The following is a 23,407-nucleotide window of genomic DNA, read 5'->3' on the forward strand; positions in this document are numbered from 1 at the left end:
GTGCTGAGAGCCATTGAACCAAACTGTAAACCCTGCATATGATGGAAACCACTTCAATCCAGGGGGTGCGGCAGCCCATTGTGGGGGGCTGGGCCTAGTCCCATGGTGGGGCAGAGAGGGGAAGGGCGCTGGCCGAGGTCCAGTCCCATGGGGTGGGGGGAACGGGAGCTGGGTCCAGTCCCATGTGGGGGGGGGGAACGGGGGCTGGGTCCAGTCCCATGAGGGGGGCAGAGGGGGAAAAGGCATTAGCCGAGGTTCAGTCCCATGGGGGAGGGGGAACGGAGGCTGGGTCCCGTCCCATGGGGGGAGAGGCAGAGAGGGGAAGGGCGCTGGCTGGGGTCCAGTCCCGTGGGGAGGGAACGGGGGCTGGGTCCAGTCCCATGGGGGGAGAGGCAGAGAGGGGAAGGGCGCTGGCTGGGGTTCTGTCCCGTGGGGGGGGGAACGGGGGCTGGGTCCAGTCCCATGTGGGGGGAGAGGCAGCGGGGAAAGGGCGCTGGCTGGGGTCCAGTCCCGTGGGGAGGGAACGGGGGCTGGGTCCAGTCCCATGTGGGGAGAGGCAGCGGGGAAAGGGCGCTGGCCGGGGTCCAGTCCCGTGGGGGGGGAACGGGGGCTGGGTCCAGTCCCATGTGGGGAGAGGCAGCGGGGAAAGGGCGCTGGCCGGGGTCCAGTCCCGTGGGGGGGGAACGGGGCTGGGGTCCAGTCCCATGTGGGGGGAGAGGCAGCGGGGAAAGGGCGCTGGCTGGGGTCCAGTCCCGTGAGGGGGGAACGGGGGCTGGGTCCAGTCCGATGGGGGGAGAGGCAGAGAGGGGAAGGGTGCTGGCCGGAGTCCAGTCCCGTGGGGGGGGGGAACGGGGGCTGGGGTCCAGTCCCATGGGGGGAGGCAGAGAGGGGAAGGGCGCTGGCCGGGGTCCAGTCCCCTGGGGGGGGGAACGGGGGCTGGGTCCAGTCCCATGGGGGGGAGGCAGCGGGGGAAGGGCGTTAGCCGAGGGCCAGTCCCATGGCGGGGTAGGGTGACCAGATGAAACGGACAAAATATCGGGACAGGAGGAAAGAAAACAAACAAAAAAAGCGCCCGGAGCGGCCACAGCCGCAGTGCCGGGACAAGGGGGCTCCCGACCGAGGGACAAAGAACTAACAGTCGGGCCGGGAGGCCTGGTCGCCCTAGGCGGGCGGGGGAGGGGAAGGGCGCTGGCCGGGGCCGGGGCGCTGTGGGTGGGAGCGGGGGTCTCGGGCGCTCCCCGCGCCGGGGTCTGTGCCGCGACCCCGGCTCGCAGCCGCTCCCAGAGAAGAGCCGCCTCGCCGCCGCCAGGCACTTAGCGCGGACAGCCCGGGCTCGGGGCGCGCCGCGCTCGGCCGCCGGCTGGGGCCCTCGCGGGGCCCTCGCGCTCCTAGCGGCGTCGCGCGCGCGGCTCCTGGCTGAGGAGATGCCCCCCAAAGGGAAAAGCGGCGGGAAAAGAGGGAAGGGTGAGGCGGGGGGGCTGTAGCGCCCCGGGGCGCGGGGAGGGGCGGCGGCCTGTAGTGTCTTGGTCGGGGGAGGGATAGAGGGGGATGGGGAGTCGCCCTGGTGGGGAGACCATCGCTCGTTCCCTCAGCCCAGGGCAGCCCGTGTCCTCGCCAGGCGGGCCCTGGTCTGTGGCAGACCCTGGAGCCACCCCAGGAGCCGCGCCCGGCTAATGACGGTCTGGTTTGTTCCCAAGGAGGAGCCGCTGGCGGCGCGAGCAGTGGGGAGAGGCAGGCCCCGGCCCCGGCCCCGAAGGGCGGCGGCAGCGCTGTGAAGGTGAGTGGGGCGTGGAGGGGTAGCGGGGCTATAGGCCCATCTCCCCAGCTGCCGCCTTCCGCCAAGCACGTGGTGTGCCCAGGCGGCACGAGGCACAGGCTGTGGGTGCCCAGGCAGGGGCTGGGGCTCGGTCTGGCTCCGGGGTTCAGGGGTTCGTGCCGGCCCACGCGGCGGCAACCCTCGACTGCCCAGTAAGATCCAGGGGGGTGAAGATGCCTCTCAGAGGCAGCTGCTAAGTGCAGTCTGCCTGCGTGACAGGGCAGTGGGACTGGGTGCAGCGCTTGGGACTGGGCTGCTGCCAAGCTGGTGTGCCACTTGCAGCAGCAGGAGGCAGGCTGGGCAGAGGACTGCCTGGCTCTGCCCTGTCTGCTGTTTGGGACAGCAGTTGAACTGAATGTCCTGGGCTGGAGGTGGGAAGCCCTCCAATGGACTCAACTCTACGGTGGTGAGAAACACGCTGTGAGCTGCAGCAGTCAGGGCACAGTAGCACTGACAGGAGCCTATTCAGTTAACTGCAGTAAAATGACTGTTTTGTAGGGAGCTGAGCCTCCAAAATGTAACTTCCCTCTGCTTTTGCATTCTAGGTTAGACACATCCTGTGTGAAAAGCACAGCAAAATCATGGAGGCCATGGAGAAACTGAAGTCTGGAGTGCGCTTCAGTGAAGTAGCCTCACAGTACAGTGAAGATAAAGCCAGACAAGGGGTACGTTTCACTGATTGTCAGGCTTGTGCTGACAGCTCTTAGGTGGACTACCTGATGTCAGGGAGGCACCATTGGCAAGTGTAGAGGTGGCCACACGGAGGCCCGTGAGCCACATGTGGCTTTTTTACAGTTAAAGTGTGGCTCGTGAAGCCCCCCCCCCCCCCCCCATTCTCTGTCTACCAGACTGGGGCAGCGGGAGCTCAGGGCTTCTGCCTGTGGCAGAGTGGTGGGGCTAGAGGCTTCTGCCCTGCTGGGGGGCAGGGGGGTCTTGGGGCTTCATCCTTGCAGGAGGCACCTGCTGGGGCTGAAGCACCGGCAGGCACGCCCAGCTCTCGAACTTCGGAAGACTATCGTATGTGGGTCGGAGAGTCAGTAAATTTGGCCACCCCAATCTAGTCGTTAGCAGGAGACTGGGACTCTGGGAAATCTACCAAGTTCCATATTACTTATAAGTGGTGTCATATCACTTAGCGGATAAATGAGGTTGCATTGGGAAGTCTCTTATGGACTTCTTGGATCTCCTGCTCTTCCCCTTTCCTTGAAATAAGAGTCTTTGGGTGGGCCATATTTCTCCACCTGCCCCATCAATCTGGTTTTGCAGGGAAATGCTCTGCAACAGAGGAGGGTGTTACAGTATGCACTCAAAGTACTTCAACTCCACATTAATCTGATCCTCTCAGGAAACTCAATCCATAGCCAGACCCCCTTGACAGAACACTAGCTCTAGCTTTTTACTCCTAGGGGAATTCATCACCAAAAAATTTAAAATTCTGCTCACAATATTTTAAAATTCTGCATATTTTATTTGTCAAAATAACACAATGTAATCACGCCAGTTTCAGTTATTTTAGTAATTTATTTCAAAATGCATGTCAGCAAGTATGTCTAACAATACACAGAAAGGAGGAGTCATCCGGTGGCACCTTAAAGACTAACAGATTTATTTGGGCATAAGCTTTCGTGGGTAAAAAAACCCACTTCTTCAGATGCATGGAGTGGAAATTACAAATACAGGCATAAATATATATTGGCATATGAAGAGAAGGGAATTACCTTACAAGTGGAGAACCAATGTGGAAGGACAATTTAGTCAGGGTGGATGTTGTCCACTCCCAATAATTGATGGGGAGGTGTCAGTACCAAGAGAGGGAAAATTGCTTTTGTAGTGAGCCAGCCACTTCCAGTCCCTATTCAAGCCCAAATTGATGGTGTTAAGTTTGCAAATGAATTGTAGCTCAGCAGTTTCTCTTTGAAGTCTGTTTTTGAAATTTTTTTGTTGAAGAATGGCTACTTTTAAATCTGTTGTTGAGTGTCCAGGGAGATTGAAGTGTTCTTCTACTGACTTTTGTATGTTACCATTCCTGAGATCTGATTTGTGTCCATTTATTCTTTTACATAGAGACTGTCCAGTTTGGCCAATGTACATGGCAGAGGGGCATTGCTGGCACATGATGGCATATATCACATTAGTAGATGTACAGGTGAATGAGCTTCTGATGGTGTGGCTGGGTCCTATGATGGTGTCACTAGAGTAGATATGGGGACAGAGAAGGCAGCGCAGGGATTGGTTCCTAGGTTAGTGTTTCTGTGGTGTGGTGTGTAGTTGCTGGTGAGTATTTGCTTCAGGTTGGGGGGCTGTCTGTAAGCGAGGATTGTCTGCCTCCCAAGGCCTGTGAGAGTGAGGGATCGTTTGCAAACTTATCACCATCAATTTGGGCTTGAATAGGGACTGGGAGTGGCTAGCTCACTACAAAAGCAATTTTCCCTCTCTTGGTACTGACACCTCCCCATCAATTATTGGGAGTGGACAGCATCCACCCTGACTAAATTGGCCTTCAACATTGGTTCTCCACTTGTAAGGTAACTCCCTTCTCTTCATATGCCAATATATGTTTATGCCTGTATTTGTAATTTCCATTCCATGCATCTGAAGTGGGTTTTTTTACCCACGAAAGCTTATGCCCAAATAAATCTGTTAGTCTTTAAGGTGCCACCAGACTCCTCATTGTTTTTGTGGTTACAGACTAACATGGCTACCCCTCTGTATTCTAACAATACAGACAACAAAGATTCAGGAAATGTTTTTGATGGGGTTAAATAAGCTGTTAATACTCTAGGAAGACATCTGGAGTCGTGGATAGTTTTCTGAAAACATCTGCTTGATATGCAGCAGCAGTCAAAAAAGCTAACAATGTTAGGAACCATTAGGAAAGGGATAGATAGTAAATATCATAATGCCACAGTATAAATCCATGGTACGCCTACACCTTGAATATTGCGTGCAGTTCTGGTCACCCTAGCTCAAAAAAGATAATTAGAAATGGAAAAGGTCCAAACGACAAATTTGATTAGGGGTATGAAACAGCTTTCGTATGAAGAGAGATTAAAAAGACAGACTGTACAGCTTGAAAAAGAGAGATTCCTGGGGGAATTCTGCACACTGCGCATGCACAGAATTCATGTTCCCTGCAGATTTCTTTGCTTCCCCGCAGAAAAATGACTTCTGATGGAGAAACAAAGGGAAACCCACAAGAGCGGTCATGTGCCCTTCCCTGGCAGCGCAGGCAGATTGGTTCGGGCGCCTGGAGCAGCTGGTAAAAACGTAAATCACCACTGGGATGGGGTCTGGAGGCTGGGCAGTCATGCATGTAAGAGGGAGAGAGACACTCTGTCCCTCTTGCTTGCTATTGCGGCACGTTTGGTGTGGAGAGGCAGAGCTCTGAGGTGTTTCTGAGGAGGTAGGCGTGAGGCAGAGCAGAATGTAGAGGTGAATTGTTAGCGAATGCTGCCTGCTTAGTGAATTGTTCCCATTGTCTTTGTGAATTCCCCCAGGAGTATAAAACAGGTGTACAAGTTTTAAGGCTCCTTTACATTGCCAGAGTGGTGTAAAGGACAGTATGGCCTTATAAATGCTTAAGGTGCTTTAGTGACTAGAACTGGTCTAAATTTTTTGGATTGAAAAAAAAAATCCTATTTCCTGTTTGGTACTTACCTTCCTGGAAATGGTCAGTAGCCAATATAAATTGTGAATTTGAGTCCCCAGCCCTCACTTGCTCTTCAGTTGCCTATGATGTAACACTGACCATATGGCTGCATATATTTGTTGACTAATAACTAGAAATAAAGGGTCAAACCTAGCTACATTATTATTGGACAAAGGGGGTTTGGGGATTTCTTCCGGTGCTCCGCACTCCCATTCTCCATCCATTGTAGTTTAAATAAATTACCAAAATAATTGAAACTGGCATGATTTTATTGCATTATTTTGACAAATAAAATGTGCAGAATTTTGTAGAACTTTAAAATATTGTGTGCAGAATTTTAAATTTTTTGGTGCAGAATTTTTAATATTTTGGCACAGTATTCTTCCAGGAGTAAAGAGACAACTAAGGGGGGATATGATAAAGGTCTATACAATCATAAATGGTTTGGAGAAAGTGAGTAAGGAAGTGTTAAATGCCCCTTCACCTAAGAAGCTGGGTCACCCTATGAAATTAGCAGATAGCAGGTTTAAAACAAAAGGAACTACTTCTTGACACACTGCACAGTCAACCTGTGCTACTTGTTGCCAGGGGATGTTGTGAAGGCCATAATTAAATTTTAGAAAAGAGCTAGATAAGTTCATGGAGCATAGGTCCATTAGTGGCTATTAGCCAAGATGGCCAAGGATGCACCCATTTTGTGGGTGTCCCTAAGACTTTGATGCTGGGACTGGATGACAGAGAATGGATCGTTGATAATTGCCCTGTTCTGTTCATTTCCTTGAAGCATCTGACATTGGCCACTGTTGGAAGACAGAATGCTGGGCTAGATGGACCATTGGTCTGACTCAGTTTAGCCATTCTTATGCTCTATTTTCTATAGGTTTTTGTTCTGAACACATTGCCATAGTATCTGATGATACTCTCATTCCACACACATCTGTACAGTAGTAGACAGCTGCAAAGTTTAAGGTTCCAAGCACTGAATGGAAAAAGGTTATTTGTTCTTAAAAACCCTGTTTGTTGGATTTTTCTCTCTGCTTTATAGAAATGTTACGCACACTGTCTCACAATGCAGCTTTGGGCATGTTTTGAAATGGGATACTCAGACCTGACCATTTTTGTTGACTCTTTCAGGGAGACTTGGGCTGGATGACCAGAGGTTCTATGGTGGGACCTTTCCAGGAAGCAGCATTCGCTTTGGCAGTCAGCAGTATGGACAAGCCAGTGTACACAGACCCTCCTGTCAAAACGAAGTTTGGATACCACATAATTATGGTTGAAGGGAGAAAATAAAATATAAAAAAGAGTGAAGCTGACACTTACTGTTCTATACAGTGAATAGGAACTTCCCAGCAGATTTGTTGTGGGAGTTGTTAGGGTTGGGGATATGTAGGACTCAAGATTCTGGACTGGCTTTGTAAATGGTTTGCCCTAACAGGTGCCATAAATACCCAAGTATAAATCAGCTTAAGAGACTTGTGTTAAACATCCTTTGGGTGAAGTGTCTGCGAGCCAGTGTTGCTATGATCACTAATTGGCCAGCCAAAGTGAGGCCCTACATTCAGTTTAATGGCATTTGTCTGTAAGGTGATAACTTTTAAAAACCACATCTGATCAATTCCAAAATGTCAGGGGATGTTCCAAGCATTAATAGGCAAAATCCTTTTGATTTGGGTGAAAACCAGAAAAGCCTGATTTCAAGTCAAGGCCCCAGAGTGTCCATTTGGTACTGCAGGCAGAGGAAGCTCTCTGGCACCCTCTGCTGTTGCCCACATACATCACAAGCAGCAGTCACTAGACTCTAGTGACTAGAGCATCACACACTTAATTACTTATGTAGGTAGAGCTGTATACCCTTTCTCCCAACTCCCAACCAGTCCCCCTCAGACCCTCCAGCGTGTACACTCCCCAGACCTGCATTGCACTTAGAGCTCAGCCTCCAGGAGCAATTAAATGTGCAACCCTCTTACAAACCCATATTTGTAATCTGTTTCCTATCTCTTGAATCTAATGTGTAGAGTACTTTGTTAGTGCGTTGGTTGTTGCTTTAGCAACGTGCAAATGAGAAGCCAGCCATGTAGATGTTGGTGCTGGGAATAGAAGCATATTTAAAGTTGTCACTTTGGCCATACTTTCAGACAGGCTTTGTGCATTATTGGAGGCAAGAGCTTAGGCGCAGGAGCTGTGAAAGGAGGGAAGACTGCCTTTCCAAAGGTTACATATAGCAAAGTATGTTAGACCCAGGCAGTCTGTCTTCCCTAACCTGGGTTTCTCAGGGGGAATTGAAATCTGGCCTCCCCTGAATTCAGCCCCCAGAGATTCCACCACCAGCACTGTTCTTAAGAATAGAATGAGTCAGCACCTTTTGCATTCAGTATGACCTGTTCCAGATGGGAAGTCATCTCAAGGCCCCACCTCACCACTTTTACAAAATATTTCACTCGTTTACTCAAGCTAGGAGGCCTAGTTGTGTACATGCCTAAGAGTCCTTGCTATTCACATCAATAACATTGTGAAGTAGTATGGCCGCAATGCTTCTCACTAAGGTCATTCTCAGTGAGACAAGTGGTTCAGAAATGAGTAACACAAATTAACATAAAAACCATACAACTCTAGTTAACCAAGCTTAACTGAACATGGTGCTGAAACACTGGAAAGCAGGCCAGCTCAGTTGTGAGTAGCCTCTGCAGTGACAGGACCCCTTTGCATCTAGTTTGGCCTTTGAACTAGTTCTAATAGGGCAGATGATAGCTGTTGATTGAAGGGTACTCCAAGAGATTTTTCAGCTGTTGAAGAACCATCTACAGCAGGGGTGGGCAAACTTTTTGGCCAGAGGGCCACAGTGGGGTTGCTAAACTGTACGGAGGGTCACGTAGGGAAGGCTGTGCCTCCCCAAACAGCCTGGCCCTGCTCACTATCCGACCCCTCCCACTTCCCACTCCCTGACTGCCCCCCTCAGAAACCCCCACCCATCCAACCCCCCTGCTCCTTGTCCCTTGACTGCCCCCTCCCAGGACTCCACCCCCTGTCCAACCCCCCCTGCTCCCTGACTGTCCCAACCCCTATCCACACCTCTGCCCCCTGGGACTCCCATGCCTTTCCAACTGCCCCCTGTTCCCTGTCTCCTGACAGCCCCCCAAAACCTCCACCCCATCCAAGCACCCTCCGACAGGCCCCCCAGGACTCCCACACCTATCCAACTGCTCCCTGTCTGCCCCCTGGCCCCAGCCCCTTTACAATGCCGCTCAGAGCAGCATGTCTGGCAGTTGCACTGCCCGGAGCCAGACACGCTGCTGCACTGCCCTGCAGGAGCATGCAGCCCTGCCACCCAGAGCACTGCCTGTGTGGCTGTGGGGGAGAGGGGACAGTGGGGGAGGGGCTGGGGGCTAGCCTCCCTGGCCAGGAGCTCAAGGGCCAGGCAGGATGGTCCTGTGGGCCCGATGTGGCCTGCAGGCCATAGCATGCTCACCTCTGATCTACAGCTAACTGTTCTGCAATGGACCTGGGGAACACTTTCTGCTGAAGGAATGGTGACAAGACAGCGATGCAGCATCGGTGACTAGAGCAAAGCCACTGAAGAATGGGAAGGACAGAGGGTGGGCAGAGACGACAGTTTTGGCAACTGGAGTAGGGGTGTGATGGAAGCACATTAGATGCCCATGGGAGGGTTTGGCAATTGGAGGCAGAGAAGTTTGGTTACTGTACTTCTGACACATGGTGGTTCTGACTCTTGTGTCCCACTGCCACAATGAACCTTCTCCATAACACAATAAGGGAGAGTGATCCTTTGCAATGTGGGACATTATTTTCCTCACACTGGCATCTCTGCATTGCCCCCGCTGTCCCTTCTTCACTCCTTCCTTGCGCAAAAGGAAAGAAACCAAGCACAGTTGGGCAGAGATGGCCTCGAGTGGTAGGAAAGTACCAGAGTGGAGCAGTGCAATTCATTGCTGTCAGGGCACAGTGGCTCTGCTTGGTGCTTAGATGGCATAGTAGTAGTCATCTTGGATTGCATGGAATAGACAGCCATCTCAAGCCAGAAGGGCATAGATGAGTGAGAAGTAGCTAGCACACCTGCCCCCACAACCACATGCCAGATTTTGATCTCCAACCCAAACCCGTAATTTCCACTGAAGGTGCAGGAATTGTCCACATGTTCCAGGGCAGAATTTGGGCCACATTATTTAATATGGGAGATGGGTTAGATAAGCACACAGGTACTATGATACTAAGTGTGCAGCAGCTAGCTGGCTCTACCACTGACTTGTGTGGTTAGGACAAGCTATTTGTGCACCTCTAAGAACCAGGATGGTTATACTTACCACAGACATGCAGGAAGCAGGGCTGTACAGCAGTGGTTCTCCACGAGGGGTACACATACCCCTAGAGCAGGGGTCGGCAACCTTTCAGAAGTGGTGTGCCAAGTCTTCATTTATTCACTTTAATTTAAGGTTTCGCGTGCCAGTAATACATTTTAACATTTTTTAGAAGTCCTCTATAAGTCTATATATTATATAAACTATTGTCATATGTAAAGTAAACAAGGTTTTCTAAATGTTTAAGAAGCTTCATTTAAAATTAAATTAAAATGCTGATCTTATGCCGCCAGCCCGCTCAGCCTGCTGCCGGCCTGGGGTTCCGTTCACCCAGGCCGGCAGCAGACTGAGTGGGGCCTGTGGCCAGGACCCCGGCTGGCAAGGGGCTGGCAGCTAGAACCCCAGACTAGCAGCAGGCTGAGGGGGGCCAGCAGCCGGGACCCCAGACCGGCAGTGGGCTGAGCTGCTCAGCCCACTGCCGGTCTGGGATCCCAGCCCTGCCTACATAGAGTGGGTATCTACCTTCTCCCTGGTTCTAGCCCATTCTCTTCCTCTCTCTCTGCACTGAGCAGAGGGTGGGAGTGCACTGAGCACAGGGCTGGGGGGTGAAGGAGCAGGCTGCGGGTTGGGGTGTAGGGCCTGGCCAAGACCTAGAATGAGGGAGGAGGCTCAGGGTTGGGGCAGGAGGTTTGGGTGTGGAGTGCTTACCTGGGCAGCTCCCATTTGGTGCAAAAGCTCGTTTGGTGCTCAGGGTGGGGGTTGGAATGTGGGGGGGGTGCAAGAGTCAGGGCGTGGGGGGGCTGGCTATGTGTGTGGGGTGCTGGAGTCAGGGCTGGGGTCGTGGGAGGTGCAGGGGTCAGGGCAGGGGGCATGGGCTAGGGTCATGGGGGTGATCCCAGCCCCCTGCCCAGAGCGGCTCACAGCAGGGGGCTGGAGGGGATATGCCCTGATTCCACCCCCCTTCCCCAAAGCCCCGTCCCTACCTCTTCTCCGCCTCCTCCCTGAAGCAGGGAGTGCTTGGCTCCGCTTCTCCCCCTCCCTCGCAAGGGCCATCCGCTGACCAAGGGCAGGGAGGGAGAGGAGGAGGGGCAAGAACCCAGCATACTAGGGGAAGAGGCGGGGAAGGGGGGGGACCTTGCCTGCCCTGCAGCAGTAGCCCGCAGAACCAAGCTTCTTCACCCTGTCCCCATGGGGTCGCGGGGTGGGGGTAGGGGAGAAGAGCGGGCCGGGGCAGGCAGAATTTTTAATGGCACGCTGCTGCCTGCCGTGGTCCTGGCCACCGGCCCCCCCTCAGCACACTGCTGGCCTGGGTTTGGCAGCAGGCTGAGCGGGGCCAGCACCGGGGACACAGCAGGCAGCAGCGTGCCATTAAAAATCAGCTCACGTGCCATCTTTGGCAAGCGTGCCATAGATTACCAACCCCTGCCCTAGAGGTACACAGTTCTTCCAGGGGGTACATCAATTCATATTGATATTTGCCTAGTTTTATAACAGGCTACATAAGAAGCACTAGCGAAATCAGTACAAAGAAATTTCATATAGACAATGACTTGTTTATACTGCTCTACATACTATACACTGAAATGTAAGTACAATATTTATATTCCAATTACTTTGTTTCATAATTATATGGTGGAAATGAGAAAGTAAGGAATTTTTAAGTAACACTGTGCTGTGACACTGTCTTTTTAGGTCTGATTTTGTAAGCAAGTAGTTTTTAAATGAGGTGAAACTTGAGGTATGTAAGACAAATCAGACTCCTGAAAGGGGTACAGTAGTCTGGAAAGGTTGAGAGCCACTGCTGTACAGCACTTCTCTTAGGAAACGAGGACATCCAGAACCTAGCTAAATTTCCTTGTCAATACTCCCGAGTCAGAAACTGGGTCAGACTGGAAATAAGGTGTAATTTTTAGCCATTTGGAACAATTTACCAAGGGTCATGGATTTGCCATCACTGACAATATTTAAATCAACATTGGATGTTTTTCTAGAAGATCTGCTCTAGGAATTGTTTTGGGGAAGGTCTATGGCCCGTGTTATACAGGAGATCAGAGCAGAACATCATAATGGTCCCTGCTGGCCTTGGAATCTATGAAACTGGCAACCAAGCTTAGGACATCCTTGTGCCTAGTTTTCAGAGACTGATCATCAAGATGCATGGCTACTCACTATCTCTGGCAAAAGTCACAGACCTATTGTCTCACAGCACAAGATAACTACAAATGCAGTCCACACAAGTGAAATTTAAGTTAACTCCTGCTTGGATGTTGGACTGGTCTGTCTAAGCAAAGGCTGAAAACTGGGCTATGGCTCATGCCCCTATAAATGTGTTAGTCTAAGATGCCACAAGGACGCCTTGTTTTTATTCCATAAACAAGTGAATGACTCTTTAGTAACTATGCTCAGACAGATGCCCCCCTTAATGTGGTATGGAGAGAAGGCACATCTGATCTTCCAAACAGACTGCAAGGGGGCACAGCAGCCAGGAGGCTTGTCCTCATTTGAGCCTCTTGTGGGAGGGGACATGCAGATTGTTGCCTAGTCCCACATTTGAGTTCATGTCAGAGCATGAGCCTAACCCTGGAAAGAGATGTAGCTCAATTACAACAAACATTGTGTATTTTGGCTACAAGGATTGAGGAAAAGAGCTCTTGTCCCACATCCCCCCGCCCCAACAGCTAGAGGGGTAGCCATAGGACAAGGCAGCATCTACCAAGACAGTGTACCAGCCTGCGCCCACCACCAGATGCTCCCAATGTGGCAGTGCTTTGCTCTCTCCCATCTTCCCAGGAAAGGCAACTTAAATCCACAGCAGTAGCTGGATGGGTTGAAGCTACTCCTGACTGTTCTGCAGGTGTCTGTGCCAAGCTGAAAAGTTCAGTAATCCCCCCATGGGAAGTTTGGGGCAGATACACAGCACTCCTAACATAGTTAATGAGGCATAACATCAGGGACACAAGTGAGTAGCAATGGGTACCATAGAACCCTTGTACTAGTCCAGTTCAGGGGCCCAGCAGTAACAGTAGTTTCCCAGCATTAAATCATATGCCTCAATGACCGACATAGGCTGCAACTGTGAAGCCAAACAGTTTTCCATGCTTTAGTAAATCAAGCCTCCCTCTTCACTTGGTCTACGGAGGGACAAAATGTATCGACCAAACTTGAAGGGAAAGTATAAAACACAGAGGCAAGTTAGTATATTGCAAGACAGACAGACATGAAGTAATTGTGTCTCTTTTTTTAAACTTTAAACATTTTTCTAAACATACAATTAGTGACACTTTGCCTTTGTGAACTGCATGCAAAATAAATACCCTTCTCTCCAGCACCCAAGTGGGAGTTACAAACTGCTCTTGAAACAATACCTTGCTCAGAGATGCAATTGTAAAATTTGCTCTATCCTCTTTAAAAAAATTGAGTATGTTTACCTCCCAAGTCTCTTTTGTAGTTTTAGTCTCACCTCACTGTAGCTTCTGTCAGTGCCAGCCTTTTAAAAAGTCAAATCTTGTCCATTATCCAAGTCAATTCGGTAGCCTAGATAAAAGGTGGTTTTTTTGGGTCCTTCCCCTCAGAAAAAGTGAGATTGGGTTTGCGATTGTTCTTTTGGAATTGACTTGTAACCAAATCCTCACCTCTGCGATAGTAGTTTATACAAATTTAAAGTTATAAGCATAACTTCAGGATCTCCATTTTTTATGTCAAGAGCTTGCAGGAAACAGTTCAATGCATCTTGTAGTTTTCCATTGTCTTTCAGTTTCTTCCCACACTCTATCAGGGCATCATAATTATCTGGTGCATGAAGAGAATCCACAGTAGTCGGATTATCTTTCTGGCCTGCACTCTCCTTTGAAAAGCAGTCCATTTGCTCACCAGATAGCAGCTCAGGATCACCAGTCGATTCCTCTTGAGGCTCTTCCTCAATATCATCTGCCTCAGATGTGACAGATTCTGTATCATCTAAATAACTGGTTGTACCTTCTGTATCAAGTGTTTCTCCAATAGGTTCTTCCTCAGGCTCCACACTATGCTCTTCAGCTTCTTCTACCACAAGTTCTTCTTGCACCTCATCACTATCCTCTGTTTGGCTGAGAGCTCCTATGGTTTCTTCAATATCCTCAACCTTGTCCAACACTGCAATAATAAGAGATCTTCTAGAAGCTGTAGACTTGTTTCCTCTTGGGGAAAAAATGGGGTTTACTATAGATTTATCACATTTAGGAGTAGATGAACTAATCCCCATCAGAGATGGGCATAGAGGGCTGTTTAAGGGCGAGGACATTTTTTCAGGCAGATTTTCATCCAAAACCATGTCTGAATTATCTTCATCTTCACTATCAGAAACAATTCTTCTCGCCCGCTTCTTTTTGCCAATAGGCATGTCATCACCACTTTCCATCAAGGCTTCACTCACTGGTATAGAGTCATTTAGATTATCCATGGCTACGTTACAGGAATTCCCAAAGTTGTCATCATCTTCTCTTACCCAAGAATTCATTGCAGAACTGCCATGGTTTCCTACTTGGAGATGAAAGCCTGTGTTTTCTGTGTACTCCAGTAATTTTTCCCTTTTTGAGACGTCTTGCTGTCCATCTTCAGAGTCTTCCAAAACAAGATTGAAGTCAGCCTGATACTGAGAAGATGCGACAGATGTAGCCTCCAAACTGGCTTCACTCACATGAGACTTCTGGAGTCCACTAGAGAATTCTGACATGACATTCAATAGACTTTTGGATGCTCCCGGAGAAGCTAACTCAGGATTTTCATTCCCATCATCTTCTGGGTCATAAGGATCATGAGTTTGAAGTGACATTTCTGCATTTCTATATCTTTTAGGATCATAGGCAAAGACAGATCCATTAAATGAAGGCTGTGAAAACAGCGAAGAGGTAATTTGGACGTCGTTTATGCTTTGTGAGCGATGAGAGTGTCTTCTTGATTCAGGACTATGACTCTCTTTGTTAAGTTTTTGTTCAGGTTCATGTATATTGGATTGTTTCAGTACCTTACTGCTAGTATGCAATTCATTAACATCCATATTAGACACATCCTGTGCAGACTTCTCTTCCTCTGAATCCACAATAACCAAACTTGTCATTCTAGCACTGACATTAGCAACATCTTCATCCTCTGTAAGATCAACAGCTTCATCATTTGCAGGTTCAACTAATACAGGTGGTGAAATAAAGTGATTTGTGTTAAACTCTGGTGATTTATTTTTTGGTTGTGAAGACGATACTGTTGGTCTCAGCCATGCTCCCTCAGTATCACTTTTGATTCTCCCCATCAATTGGTCTTTGAGCTGAGATTCTAACTGGACCAGCTCTTGGGCCTTCTGTACCCTTTGTTGAATATACTGATGAGCGTCTTCATTTTCAGCCTGTTCTTCTTGAGCTATTTCTCGTGTATACATTAAGTCATGATCCGAAATGCCAAACATTTCCAGCGAGTGCAGATAAGCAATATGTTCATCCAGCTCTAAGTCAGTCTTTCTTTGGGTGGCATGCAAGGACTGCAGCTGAATCTGCGTTGCAGAGGTTCGAGTGTCTCCCAACGTAAAGAGCTCCCTTAATTCCTGTTTAGTGAAATACCTAAATGGGTTCTTTTTGTCACCAGTAGTTTGTCTTATTAATGAATCCTTGAAGACTTGTCGCCTATATATTTTTTCTTCCACTGTACCACAGGTAATCAGCCTATAAATTACTACGTTTTCTTTTTGTCCAATCCTATAAGCTCTGTCCACAGCTTGGGCATCAGTAGCTGGATTCCAGCTGGGATCAAAGATCACCACTCTGCTAGCTGCCGTTAAGGTTATGCCAACACCACCTACTTGTGTAGTAAGCAAGAAGACAGAGTAATCCTTATTACTCTGAAACACACCAATCCTCCTTTCTCGTTCCACTAAGTGTGTCACTGTTCCATCAATACGCATGGTCCTAAAATGTCTGTGAGTTAAAATGCGCTCCAAGATATCCAGCATTTTTCTTGATTGAGAAAATACCAAAGTTCTATGCCCCTCCTCTTGCAGCCTTTCTAGAAGTCCCATGAGGAACATCAATTTTCCAGACTCCTGAATCAGAATCTCATCAGAGAGATGATCAATTTTGTTAGTTCCTGAAAATGCACCCCCTTCATTCTCATCATCTTGCTCAGGGTAACCACCTCCTTCCAAGCCAAGCTGGCTACATGCTCGTGCTGACAACAACCTGGGGTGATCACATAGTTTCTTTAAGACATTCAGCTCAGCCAAAGGCGACCGCGTTGTCATTAACACCTCCTTCACATGATCCAAAGAGAGAAAGTTCCTGTATATTTCTTCTTGAACTGGTGCTAAATACACCCACACAATGAAGTCATTTTTCCTGGTAAGAGAGGGCATTACAGGAGCAATGTTCTTACTCTGATCTTCAGGAAGATGGGTTTTAACTTTGTCAGAATTGTACTTCTTTTGTACGTCTTCTTTAGTTCTTCGGAGAAAGTGTGGCTTTATAATGGTCATTAGATTTTCAGAGATCTTAAGTCCAAGTGCTTTCTCTCCTGGAGTCGCATCTTTCTCCCTGGCCCTCGTAATAGGATTCTCATATTCCATTTTAAAGGTCTTCGCTGTTCCTAGGAGGGACCCCTGACATGCAAAGTCAAACAAGGACCACATCTCACGCAGATTATTTTGGACTGGTGTCCCTGTGAGGAGGATGCGATTTTTTGCAGGAATAGCATATACAGATTTAGTGGTTTTAGCAGATGGGGACTTAATTTTATGGGCTTCATCAAGAATAATATAGTCCCAGACAAATTCTCGTCCACTAAGGCTAGAAAGCTGTTGCCAGTTATTGATCAGCATTTGATATGTTGTGATCACTATGCCATTCTTTCTTTGGATTCTCTCTAGTTTTCTGTTACGCTCAGTCTTGCTGGTGCCATAAAAGTCTTTCACCCTCAGTCCTGGAGTCCACTTTGTAAACTCTCTCATCCAGTTGCTAACAAGTGTGGTTGGCATGACTAGCAGTACAAACTGTATGAGTTCAGCATCAAACATCCCAGAAAGGAGTGCAATGATCTGGATAGTCTTTCCCAAACCCATGTCATCTGCCAATATACCTCCTTGCCTTCCATCACGGTAGAGACTGTATAGGAAGGCCACGCCTTCTCTCTGATACTCAAAGAGTTTGTTGTGCATCTCTCCATAGATCATTAGACCACTGTTACATACATCCACGAATCCCTCCTCTTCCTCTGTGGCAAGTGCCAGCTCTGCAAGTGTTTCCTCAAGCCTTTTGATTCTGCTTCTCAGCTTTTCACTGGGATGAATTTCATTTGCAAGGTTGAAGAGTTTAAGAGACTCTTCCAGATTTCCATTCCTGGCCTCTTCTTTTGCCTGAGTCACATACCTGTAGAACACAAAACAAAGGAGCAGTGTTTGCAGGAATCAAACAATTAACACAAACATGCACAAGTCCATTTGTTTTAACATAATTAAGTCTGATGTTTGTATAGCAATTTGAATATATTAACTGCCCAAGAACTTCATTATAGCAGAACAGCTACTCTGCCATAGTTAAGGTGAAGACCAGCTTTCTGTTTAAAAGCTTGACTGTTTAAGTGCTCTAAACTCCACACAGTTAATCGGATTGCCTTGAAATTTAGTGTTCCTCTTGGGGGAAACGGGATACAATCAATTATCCAAATTTGGGGGCATTTGACCCAGAGGTTGCTAAGGAAAAATCAAAACCAAAAACAAAACAGCTTTTCTTAAAGTTGACACAGTCTGTCAACTTTTTTTGCCCACAGAGAGAGATCGAAACCAGGGCTCAGATCACCACACCAGGGTCAAAAACACTTGAGGGTACCCCAACAGAGCACATGGCACCCAACAGCCTGGGGGCGGGGGGAGGAGAAGAGTCAAACAAAACGTTATTCGAAAAAGAGTTTGCGCCTCCACTCTTGCACACTACAGCTCACATGCCCATTTACACACCTACAGAATTAGTGAACATGTGCAAAGAGGAAATCCATTTCCATATCACAGGACCTGGTTGTCTGTGAGAATATGTTGTAGTTATCAAATCTGTGCACCACCCCACACACTGTTCTTCAAATCCAACCCAGAGTAATATCTGAAGTGAAAAAAAGCAGGCATACTGCTCTAGTCTGCCTCCATCAAAGGGGGATTTCTATTTTGTGGAAATGTAATCTAAGTACAGCAGAATACTCCCAAATGGTCACTGGGAGGGGACAGTGATTAGGGATGCAAGAGTATGTGAGAAGAGGGGTTTGGGTCTGTAGTGAGCAATGGGAGTATTATGGCAGGTAGATAAATGGGAATGGGTGGGAGAGGAGGGAAGAGGAGTTGGGGGGCTCAGGTGAAGGACTGGGGAGGTAGGAGAGGAGAAGACAGGAGAGGTTGGGGCAATATGCGGTGTAGCAGAGGAAGTTGGGGGTTTAGGGGTGGGGCTGTCACCTTTGAAGTCTCCCCTTCCTTGTGTGCTGGGATTAGGGGAGTCCTACCCTGCTGCAGGGGGACGGGGAGCCCTACTTGTTATATGTAGGGAAGTCTGGGGAACCCTGCTCCCCCTGGGATGTCTGAGTCCCTCTCCCTGCCCCTCCATATGAGCTGGGGTGCAGGGAATGAAGGTAACAAATGGCTGGGGAAGCCTGGCTGAAGCAGGTGCAGGAGTCCCAGCAGGGGGTGGGGAGAGGGAGTGAGGGGCCCAGCTCAGCGTGCAGTTTAGGCTACGTAACCAGGTAGCTTGAGGCCCTCCAGTAATAGTCTGTGACAGATATGTGTGCACAGCAGCACAGAACAAGAAGGCAGCAAGAAGCAACTTCAGACATGTCACTGGTTTCTGCAGGGCCAGCTCATGACTCAGGACGGGGAGGAGGAAGTGTTGGAGGGAAGGGGCGGGGAGAAGGTGCCACACCAGCCGGCCATAAAGCGGTCAGCGTTTGGGACATAGAGCAGGGGTGGGATTTCTGTGAGCAATCACAGACCGGCCCCGCCTCCCAGCGGAAGGAGCACTGGCCCGGGACCATGCCAGGTTCTGCGGCTGGGTGGCCTCGGGCAAGTAGCCGCTCCATGCGTCAGTTTCCCCTCCGTACGACAGGAGATGGCGGTAGAGCTCCGTGAGCCCCACTGCGGACCGGCGGGGCTGTCGGCTCTCCCGCGCACAGCGGCCGATCAGTGGCGAACCCAGCCGGGCCCCAGCCCTGTCCCTGCTCACACGGGAGGGAGCGAAGGCACACGCCAGACTGAGGCGGAGCGAGGGAAACGGGCCGCTCCCAGCGCATCAGGGCAGACGCAGTGCCCCGGCCCGGGCAGCCCGCGGCGCTGACGCCAGCCCAGCCTGCCGGCAACCCCGGCCTCACCTCTCGTAGAGCCCCGCCGGGCCGGGCCCCGCCATGGCGCGCTGCTGAAGGGAGACGGAGACTCGCCCGCCGCCGCGCGACCATTCAAAATGCCCGCCGCCTTCCCGACCTGCCCCGGGCGGGGCCGCCGCGCCAGCCTATCACCCGCGGCATGCAAATGAGAGCCGGAAACATCAGCCAATTGGCGCTTCTCGGCCGCCGCAAAGGGAAGAGCCACGTTGAGGCCTGGCAAGGGGGCGGGAGGAAAGGCGCGGGGGCAGAGGAGGCGCGGGGCTGTGTGGACCGCGATTGGTATTTTGTGTGGGTCAGTGGTTCCCCCACCCCAGTCCAAAGGTTTTCAGGCGGGGGGAACTTGACTGCTGGTGGGGGTGGAGCACCTGCTAATTTTTTCTCATGGGTGCTGCAGCCCCGCGGCACCCACAGCGTCACCGCCTATGCCACCGAGGCGTCTTCCTGTTTGCTGGGTTGTTTAGTTACAGGGGTATACACAACGTAAATGTTTGCTACTACCTTATAACCGGGTGCAGATAAGTAAAAACAATGCAAGTAACGTCCCGTTTGTTTTCATGAAGTTTCAACTACACTCTTATACGTTTAACAATCACTTTGACCTATATTAATACACAAGTGAGGTGTCCTGGGGCTTTGGCCTGAGCTGGCACCTGGTCTGCCAGTGTCACACCTTCCTGCTGCGGGCAGGTACGGAGTACCTCTAGCTCAGTTAGGAGTGACCCTCCAGACATTTTTCAGAGTAGCAGCTGTGTTAGTCTGTATTCGCAAAAAGAAAAGGAGGACTTGTGGCACCTTAGAGACTAACCAATTTATTTGAGCATGAGCTTTCGTGAGCTACAGCCCACTTCATCGGATGCATACTGTGGAAACTGCAGAAGACATTATATACACAGAGACCATGAAACAATACCTCCTCCCACCCCACTCTCCTGCTGGTAATAGCTTATCTAAAGTGATCATCAAGTTGGGCCATTTCCAGCACAAATCCAGGTTTTCTCACCCTCCGCCCCCCCCCCCCCACACAAACTCACTCTCCTGCTGGTAATAGCCCATCCAAAGTGACCACTCTCTTCACAATGTGTATGGTAATCAAGGTGGGCCATTTCCTGCACAAATCCAGGTTCTCTCACCCCCCTCCAAAAACCACACACACAAACTCACTCTCCTGCTGGTAATAGCCTATCCAAAGTGACCACTCTCCTTACAACGCGCATGAAAATCAAGGTGGGCCATTTCCAGCACAAATACAGGTTTTCTCACCCCCCCCCCTTCCATGACATTGTGGAGAGTCAGCCCTGAGCCCCTTGTCCAATGCAGAGAAAGAAACACAGACCACATTCCTCAAAGGAGCCAAGCCACTCTAGGAGGTAAAAGTCCCTTGTACTGTCCATCAGAAAACAAGCAGGAGCACAAGGCAAAGCATCCCCTGTGAAGAGACACTGCCCAGAACCCTAGTCAAGGGTTATCGACCCTGGTACTGGTGCCTGGGCTATTAAGGCTGACCCCTTCAATGATACAACAGCAGCAGCAGGGAAATCTCTCCATACCAGGCAGTGGCATTGGAACAATTTGTATAGTGGGGGTGCTGAAAGGTATTAAACAAACCTGTAAGCCCAGGATATCAGGAAAACCACTTCAAGCTGGGGGTGCTATTGCACCCCTAGTTCCAGGGCCCCTGGTACCAAGAAATGCCTGAGGCCTATGCAGCAGCATAGCATCTGCTCTGTCTCTTGATGCTGGATTCTCCAGTCGTGCAGGAGACAAACCGACTGGGATTGCTTGATCCTTGGGCTTCTGTGACCCCAGGAACCCCTCAATGACAACTAGCAGATGGTTCCCCATACTGTAACTCACCTCAAACCTGATACATTTGTTGGATCATATTAAAGAAGTTCTGTATTAAAATCACAAATGAGTTTGATTCCCCATAGTTTAAATTCCAGGGTATTACTAGTTAAGAGATCTCTTGGGTTTTGGTACTGTTTCTCTCCCTCTCTGTGTGAAACTTGCAAGCTGCAAATTGTGTTAGTACATTCTAAGACAGAGTCTGTTCTCAAACCAATTCTTTGTAGCTACTCACACAGAGAGAGACTCAAAGCAATACTCTGTAACAACAGAAACAGCACCCAGAGACTTCCCGCCCTTTTGTTGTATTCATCTCGCTTTGTTAACAATTGTGATTAAAATAGAGACAGAGGATGTATGTGGATGGATGCTTGGTGTGGATAATAACTGAATGATCAGGGAGGTGCCAGCCTAAGAATCCAGTGTCCATCGGCTGAAGAAGGCGTCAAGTGGAAATAACCAGAGGACCCCCGGAGGGCAGACTGGAATCCACCCAACAGCCTCAAGGATGGGAGAACCAAAGAACAAGATAACATCTGGCAGCACGGAGCCGTCGGGAATGTGCCATCTGCTGATTGATTCAGCAACAGCATGATGAAGCAATTCCCATAGACTGGCATAGGAAGAAATTACTATAAAAATGGACTCTAGAAAGTGAGAACTTTGGGGTCTGATTCTGCAAACCAACTTCCAGGAGCATCAGATGAGCATCTGACAAGGCCCTGCTCCCTCCTTATGTCCAGGCCACCTGGCCAGTGGCTTGGCATGAGCAACTTTAAGGCTGGTAACTATGATAACAACCTTGTAGAACCTGTGTGTATGTGTGTGTGTATGAATAAATATGAAATTGAATGGAATGTTATAGCTATAACTAACTGCTTACTATGATTCTGTATTCACAATAAATGTGGCATTTTGCCTTTTCCCCTTCAATAAGATCCTGCTGGTTTTTATTTTATTGGTATAACACATTAATTGCCTCAACACACTCTTATCATAAGATATATCCCAAAGGTGTCATGTAAGGTATGATATGTAAACTGGTGACACACTGGTCACCAAATCATTGCATGATGTATGTATGGGTTGTGCATGAGTTATAGATGTGTGCTGGAAATATGTTCTTAATAAAACCAGCCTGCCCTAGACAAGTGAATGTGTATTTACCTTTCTGACAGGCTTGGTTACAGGCAAAGAACAATTAAAGTGTGTTTACGTATAAGGGAAACAAAGCCATCAAATTAAACGAGTGGGGGAGAAGACCACTCAACAGAATTTGCACCCCAGGAAGACTTCCTGGCTCTTCAGGCAGAGACAATGGACTCTGAGTAATATAAGAGGCGCAAAAAAGACTCAGTGGCAGGGAGAGCACAGCAGGCTGGGAGTCAGAGGCACTGGGAAAGATTTGTGAGGCCCCATGACAGGAGCTGCAAGTCAGGATTGAGGTGCATTAACAAAGGTTTGTGGGAACCTGGCCTAAATCACCAGGAGCCAGGCATCTACATGTTAGTCTTGTGCTGTTAGATCAGTGCAGTATCAGCTAGTTGAAATTCAGCTAAAAAACAGTCGCCTGAGCTTTTAACGGCACAACAAAAGTAAATGGTTTGTTGCACGCTTTAATCAAAGGTGCTGTTGGATTTTGAGGCCCTGACCCAGGTGCTTTTGGGGTAAGACCAGACAGCTGATCTGCTCAACCACTACCCAGTGACCCAGCCCTCTCCCTTAGGAAGTAGGCAAGCCTTCTTATTTTGCCTGATGGGTCCTGATTAGCTACTGCCTCCTCCCAGCCCTTTCAGCCACCAGAGGACCAAGTCTTGTTGGTTCTGCCAGTACCAAAGCTCAAGTGGTCTCTCTAGGAGACCACTTGGAGTTCTGAACTCACTGCCCCTCTTTCCTAGGTGACAATTCTCCTTGGGTAGGTGTGTCAGGGCAGTGACGTCTCCAGCAGGGGCAGAGAAGGCCTGGTACACCATGTCACAGGACCAAGATGGAAACAGGCGGGAGTGCTGTGGCCCTGGACAGTGTTTGCAGTGGCCACAGTTTGGAGGACATACGCACTGCTGTATCTCAGGACAGATGTGAGGGTAGAGCTTTTCTGGGAGCCCAAGACTACGCTTACAGGGATGCTATGAGGCCAGGATTCAGGTGCACTGAGCAGCATGCACAGCACCCTCCTGTGGTACATCCTGTAACTGGCTCTTGTCCATGCTATCAGCCCCTCACTCTCGCAATCATGAATAACTAACTTTCCACAACTATTTAGAGAGACAGAGACTGTAACATTTCAAACAGCACAGTGAAAAACTTCAGAGCCTGGCAGTGATGCGCACACACACGTGTGCGTGTAACATAAGGGTCGGTGTGTGTGTACCAGGGTGTCCCAGATCAGTGTAGTATCAGCAGGCACCT

The 23,407-nt window shown here is 49.4% G+C and overlaps 2 protein-coding genes across 4 annotated transcripts; one reads left to right on the top strand and one right to left on the bottom strand.

The window, feature by feature from the left end:
* The first annotated feature begins 948 nt into the window (after positions 1–948).
* Positions 949–7,428, top strand: PIN4 (peptidylprolyl cis/trans isomerase, NIMA-interacting 4). Of its 3 annotated transcripts, XM_074963061.1 has the most exons (5): positions 949–1,005; positions 1,698–1,777; positions 2,362–2,481; positions 4,954–5,075; positions 6,600–6,733. In XM_074963061.1, the coding sequence occupies exons 1-5, from the start codon at positions 951–953 to the stop codon at positions 6,616–6,618; spliced, it is 396 nt and encodes a 131-aa protein (XP_074819162.1). In that variant the 5' UTR covers positions 949–950; the 3' UTR covers positions 6,619–6,733. The 3 variants fall into 3 exon arrangements, with proteins under 3 accessions (XP_074819162.1, XP_074819160.1, XP_074819161.1); XM_074963059.1 differs by lacking the exon at positions 4,954–5,075 and having other exon boundaries at positions 6,600–7,428; XM_074963060.1 differs by lacking the exons at positions 949–1,005; positions 4,954–5,075 and adding an exon at positions 1,358–1,464 and having other exon boundaries at positions 6,600–7,422.
* Positions 7,429–13,025: 5,597 nt separating this feature from the next.
* Positions 13,026–19,261, bottom strand: ERCC6L (ERCC excision repair 6 like, spindle assembly checkpoint helicase). The gene is made up of 2 exons (XM_074963062.1): positions 19,142–19,261; positions 13,026–17,166 (listed from the first exon to the last, which is right to left on the bottom strand). The coding sequence occupies exons 1-2, from the start codon at positions 19,174–19,176 to the stop codon at positions 13,410–13,412; spliced, it is 3,792 nt and encodes a 1,263-aa protein (XP_074819163.1). The 5' UTR covers positions 19,177–19,261; the 3' UTR covers positions 13,026–13,409.
* Between the last annotated feature and the right edge of the window lie 4,146 nt (positions 19,262–23,407).

Source organism: Natator depressus, chromosome 9, assembly GCF_965152275.1.
Source record: "Natator depressus isolate rNatDep1 chromosome 9, rNatDep2.hap1, whole genome shotgun sequence".
Lineage (NCBI taxonomy): Eukaryota > Metazoa > Chordata > Testudines > Cheloniidae > Natator > Natator depressus.

Excerpts from the sequence above, each read along its gene's own strand:
- PIN4 (XM_074963059.1), top strand. The coding sequence starts at position 951 with ATGGGGGGGAGGCAGCGGGGGAAGGGCGTTAGCCGAGGGCCAGTCCCA. Across the intron at positions 1,006-1,697 it reads AGGGCCAGTCCCATGGCGGG|GAGGAGCCGCTGGCGGCGCG; the intron begins GTAGGGTGACCA and ends TTTGTTCCCAAG. Across the intron at positions 1,778-2,361 it reads GCGGCGGCAGCGCTGTGAAG|GTTAGACACATCCTGTGTGA; the intron begins GTGAGTGGGGCG and ends TTTGCATTCTAG.
- ERCC6L (XM_074963062.1), bottom strand. The coding sequence starts at position 19,176 with ATGGCGGGGCCCGGCCCGGCGGGGCTCTACGAGAG. Across the intron at positions 17,167-19,141 it reads CCGGCGGGGCTCTACGAGAG|GTATGTGACTCAGGCAAAAG; the intron begins GTGAGGCCGGGG and ends TGTGTTCTACAG.